We start from the raw sequence: 5,590 nt of genomic DNA on the forward strand, positions 1-5,590 counted from the left end.
TCAGTATTAATTTCTCCCCTGGTATTTGCTGCTGGTGTTAGATGCTGTTTCAGTGCATCTCTGGATCAAACATTCTTCTTTTCCTTAGCAGCACACCTAATTTTCTTACTGAGTCTATAGACTCCCCTCCCAGGTTTTGATGGATGGCATTCCATATTGATTGGAATAACTTAATAGTTACTCCAGTAGGCAGGTGCTACTTCAGCATTGTTTTCCTTTTCAAGGTCAGGGATTGATGGCGCTTCTACACCATCTGCCACCATTGCTGACATTGCTGTAATGTACATTTTTCATTCTCTGAAGTTTTTATGATGATGAAATTGCTGCTTGTTTTTCAATGGTATAATTAGATGGTAAGTCAAGGTAAACTGTTATATTTTCTGTAATTCCCATTTGGCTGAGCAGATCATGATCTTTATGTAATCCAGTCACATAGAGCTGGAATCCAAAGAGTTTTTCAGCAAGTCAGAAGGTAGATGCTAGAAGACCAAAGTTCTCCAGTGTAGGCAAAAACAATTATTACTCACTGCTTATGTGCATCAGCTGTTAATACTGACCTGAAAGTCCTGCTGTGCCATGTTTTGTGCTTGTGCTGTTCCTTGAGTTTTCATTATAATGATTTCCTGGTTAACTGGGGCTTCCATCTGTTCTCTAAGTATACGCAAATTCCACAAAATCTATAGCTTGTTTTTCTGTTTCATGAAAGAATCCTATTCAGTGTTCACTGAGTGATTTCTCCATCAAGTTAGTGTATAAGAGCTTATGTTTTGTTTTCATCTTTGCATGTTTGTCTCCACCATATATTTACATCCAGTGTCACAGTTGTTACTATTTTTTCTGTGCACGGTGTCACCATGAATCTGAAGCTTGTGTTTTAACGTCCCTTTGTGTTTTCTTACAGCCCCTTTTGCACTAGTACATCTCCTCTCCAAACGATCTGCTATTTCAATCCATTTACAAGACTCAGGGAGACTCATAAAACTTGTAGAAATCCTGGTGTGGTTCTCCTAAGTGCAGTGTGGCAAAGCTGGCAGCCTGGTGTGGCTGGGCTTCGGGTGTGTTTATGCTCCATCCTCACTAGGGGGGCCTCTTGCCACGCGGTCCCCAGGGGAGGATGACCAGGAGCTTAACACCACCTCTAACTTTCTACTTAAGCTACTTGGGCAGAAGAAAGCTTGTTTTCCTTTTCTGATAAATGTAGTAGCTGAGTGCTAGAAGTAGAATTATAGTTGCTTACCCAGCTTTTGTGGTACTGAAGTACAGCTAAGTACAGTTTCCCATCTTAAAACTCTGGAATTTGGGGGCGGGGGGGTGGTTATGTTTTTAAGACATTTGCAAGCCTTTATCATGTTGATGTTACTTTTCTTAGTACTGTGGTTTGCAAAGCGGCTGAAGGAACTCTTTGCTGTATATACAAGTTAGTTTCATACTGCCTTAATCTCTGTCAGTGCCTCATCTTTCTGTGTGTTTCGGGTCTTCAGTTTTTTGTTGAAGGCTTTTGTAAAAAAAACCAAATGAACATATTGCCTTGCTTTTCTGTGATACTTAGATCAGACTCTTGATTTACTCCTTAGCAGTCTAACATTGACTTCATCATGTAAGTGAAAAGAAGACAGATGTGAAGCTGTGGTTGAACATCAAGCTACCACTCAGTTTTACAACCAAGTATATCATTATACTCCATAAATAAACTACACGCAGGGCACAGTACAGGCTGGGTAAAAAGAGAGTGCAGATTTGCAGGTTTCTGGGTTTGGTTTTCTTCTATAAAATTTAAGGTATCTTGACCTGCTTCCTAATAATTGCTGCTGCAAGATAGTAATTAGCCTTTTACTGAATATTTTATTTCTTCTGCTAGCTTTTAGCCATCCGTCTGCTCTGTATGTTAACACTTGCTGTAACGCAAGCAGTCTTTCACCCAGATTTTGCCTGGCTGGAAGGATAACCGTTCAGGGCCCTTCCATGCTCCATTCTTAATGCTCTGAAGAATGTGAAAACAGCTTTTGCATGTATACCCCTTCTTGACTCTTGTGCAGACAGCTGGTTGTTGCATGGCACGAAGAGTTTGTATTCAGTGGGTGAGACCAAGTGTTCCTGGGCACATTAAATCTCTGTTGGTCTGGGGGAATGAATGAGCTTGCCATCTGGGATGGTCAGTGCAGCCCCTTTGTCTTTGGCCGAGTTAAACCCAGCACCTGCCCACCAGGCAGCAGCATTTTGTCGCAGGCCTGCTGCTGCTGGGCTGAACAAACTCTCTTTCTCTGATTTCTCATAGGACTTGAAGAGCAGATAAGTCTCATTATTTTCATCTGGCTGTTTTCATCACCTTTTCAAAAAGTGGCAGTTACATTCTTCATAGATCAGAATATATGCTGAATTTTGTATTGTTTCTGGCTGCTTACAGGTCACTGAGGGGGTAATATTGTGTTTGTCAGTGCCTTGGTGATTTGGAAAACTTGAGAGTTTCCCTTTTAATCCTTTTGCAGGAGCACATTTTGTCAATAAATCTTGGGTGTGGGAAAAATAATTGTTAAAATATTTGCTTAGTTCTGGTTAATTATGTCATAACCACCCCCGGTCCTCTATTTCCTCCCCCATCCCATGGAATATTCTGACACATTTTGCAAACGGTTTCCTATCTCCTTCCCAACTCATCGTGCACACAAAAAGCCCTTTGTTTAGTGAGAATTGTTCCATAAGGAGCAATGGCAGATGGTAGCCATTTGGCTTTAAGGGTTACACAGGGCAAAAACTAGAGGAAGGGAGAATTATGGGAACTCTGATGACTTTGCAAACAGGAGTTGGTTATCACACTTGAAACTTCTGTTGCTCAGATAATATGAAACAGAGTCTTTCTGGAGGATGAGCTTTGGCACTCTTCTCTTTAAAAAGATAATGTTTAGCTCAATAATTTTAAAGAAAAAAAACAAAACCAAAAACCACTAATATCCTTGTGCTCTATATATTCTCAGTTAGAAATTCTTCATTTTGTAGAATTTGGATGCTAGGTTTTCTTTAAGTTAAACATGTATCTGTCAAAAAGGGTTGGGAAGAGGGGGTAGCACTGGCAGGTATTAATGATCGGTACAGGAAAGGCTGTGGCCTTAAGCACTATCTGCAGATACTGATTTTTTTTTCTTTCCTTGCTTGTGTTCACAGAATTTTTTTGAAAAGAAAGATAACTATATAGAATGATGCAGAGGAGCTTTGTGTTATTTTATTACCTTTCCTTGAGTTAAAAAGGTCTCATCCTTTAGAGCCTTTTATATCAGTAAATGTTATTAAAATCTTGAGAATGTCAAGGCTGATAGATAGGCTGATAGGCTGAAGGCTGATAGGAAAGTATTTGAGATTATATGCATCAGTAACGAATTCATGGGGCATGTGTTTTGTACACATAATTTTCAGCATCTCTTAATTGACTGTATTTCAGTTCTAGTATCACTGACTTATGTTAACCTAGAGCCTTAGTCAGCGAGGACTAAAGTTGTCTCGATCTCTCTCTGTAGTCTGACCTGAAATGTGTCCAAGATGCAAAAGGAGGCTCTTTCTACAGGGACCATTGTCCTGTGTTAGGTGAGTTGAAGATAAAGTAAATTTATCTTGATGTGTGTTAATTATACTTAGTCCGGATTTCTCTTTCCTTTTTAAATGTAATCTGAAAGGACTGTCCTTACTAGTGAAATGTAAATGGTAGCATTTCTATGTGTTAATGATAAATTGTAACATTTTCCTAAATGTATTTGGTATCCAACGTGCCAAGTGGATGGTAAGGGAGCTGTTGACGAAGTAATAAATTGTCATGTCTTGTGCACTATATTTCTAAAGCACTAAACATAGCTGTGCATTGTTATAAGACTGTCTTAAATATTCAGAGATGTTCAGTGAACATCAGGGCCATAAAGAGGAGTCATTCGAACATATAACTTAACCTGTTATTTTATGCTAGTACCAATATATGTTGTGAAATCTTGATTGAGGTTTTCAATATCAGCTATTGCACTGACTTACTCCTCTAAGTGTCTTAACTGGGCTGTAGACATGTGCAGAGTGTGTATATATATATATTTTGGTTTTTGAAATACCGGCAAGTTATGATAAAGTTTATAGATTCTTGTACACAAATTTCTTGATTATTAATGTGTATTTCCTTGGCAAAACACCTGATCATAAAACTGGACACTTCAGAAGATTTTCTTCTGAAGTTTCTTACTATGCTTGAATGCATAAAAAACTTAGCTGAAAATACTGGCTTTTCTAAAGTGATGAGAATTCTCTGTTAACTAGTCTTAATCTAATTCCTTGCACAAGTACTTGAAGTATGGCCTGCAAGAACTATTGTTTTATTGACAGCATTGGTGAAAAGGTGAAAACAGTAAAGGTCTGTTTTGTTTAGAAGAAAAACAGTTGTCCAAGAAGTCACTTAGCTATTTACTATCAAATAGATTAATTGTTTGAAAGTAAAAAGCCAAGGCATTCTGATCTTTGTGTCTCGCTTCTGTACTTAAAATTAATTTTGTCCTTTTAGTCTGATGTAAATAAAAATAGAAAAGTAGTAATAGGGTCTTACTGGCTTTTTATTACAGAGGTAAACTTAGGTTCTCATGCATGCTCATTATTCATTTTGGTTCTTGCTTTAAAAGTACAGGCTTGTATTTTCTGCATGTAGCTTAATTTTAGAGTGATACTGTATTTGAATGCATGAATTTTAATCACTAAAGATAGCAGGAGACTATTCTTTGTTAAATTCTTCCCCTTGCACTATGTTAAGTCGCTCTTAATGGATGACGATGAACTCAGTTCATCATTCTTGCCACATTATGCTCCATCTTCTCAGTCTTATTCTTTGTTAGAACATCTGTCCCTTTTACTTGTCTTCTGTATGTAGTTGACAGATAATGTTCATGCTGTGAATTTAAATGTATGTTTTCATTAAAAACTAAAGTTATTTTTGAAGCTTTGTGATATTGAAGTAGTGTGAATAATACTTCGGCAACGGGCCTAATTAATACAAAGTAGTATGTAGTTGGGGCAAAATACTGGGACTGTTTTTGTTCATTACTACACTGGTGACCTTGAAGTTGAGACAGAATACAATCACAGCCAATTTGCAGGTGGTAGCAAGTTGGCAGAGGGGTGTGGTTGAAAGTAGAGCTTTATTCAGAAGAGCCTTGAGGAAGTGAAAAATTTGGTGAATGGAGACCTCATGGAATTTAATCAGAAGTGCAGTTTTGCACTCTGGTTGGTTGACATAAGCCTATGTGCCAGGAATTGCCAGACTGAGAATTGTGAATGCCTGAGTAAGGAGCCTTGCTGAGGAAGACTCGGGTGTTGCACTGAATACCAGATTGAATGAGACAGCAGTTTGCCGTCGCTGCAAATGAGGCAAATCTCATAGTGGTCTATGTTAGGAGGATGGCGGGCAACAGAATGGAAAAGTCATTATCCCCCTCTTCTCAACAGTGATGAAGCTGTGTCTAGAATTCTATGTCTTGTTAGTGTCATTGTCCATCCATCTCCTCTTCCCTCCCCTCCCAGTTTTGAGAAACTGTAGAGTCTGATGGTGGCCTGCTGCACTGGTTAAGAGACT

The 5,590-nt window shown here is 38.6% G+C and overlaps 1 protein-coding gene across 1 annotated transcript in view; it reads left to right on the forward strand.

Annotated features, from left to right (window-relative positions):
* Positions 1 to 5,590, forward strand: part of LOC104619643 (E3 ubiquitin-protein ligase MIB1-like) — a gene marked incomplete at its 3' end in the record, with an annotated part of 19,893 nt that overhangs the window by 8,753 nt on the left and 5,550 nt on the right. Inside the window, exon 4 of the mRNA XM_010285591.1 lies at positions 3,510 to 3,576. Within this exon, the coding sequence (XP_010283893.1) occupies positions 3,510 to 3,576 (67 nt within the window). The remainder of the gene's footprint in view (positions 1 to 3,509; positions 3,577 to 5,590) is intronic.

Source organism: Phaethon lepturus, unplaced genomic scaffold (genome assembly GCF_000687285.1).
Source record: "Phaethon lepturus isolate BGI_N335 unplaced genomic scaffold, ASM68728v1 scaffold34654, whole genome shotgun sequence".
In the NCBI taxonomy this organism is placed as follows: domain Eukaryota; kingdom Metazoa; phylum Chordata; class Aves; order Phaethontiformes; family Phaethontidae; genus Phaethon; species Phaethon lepturus.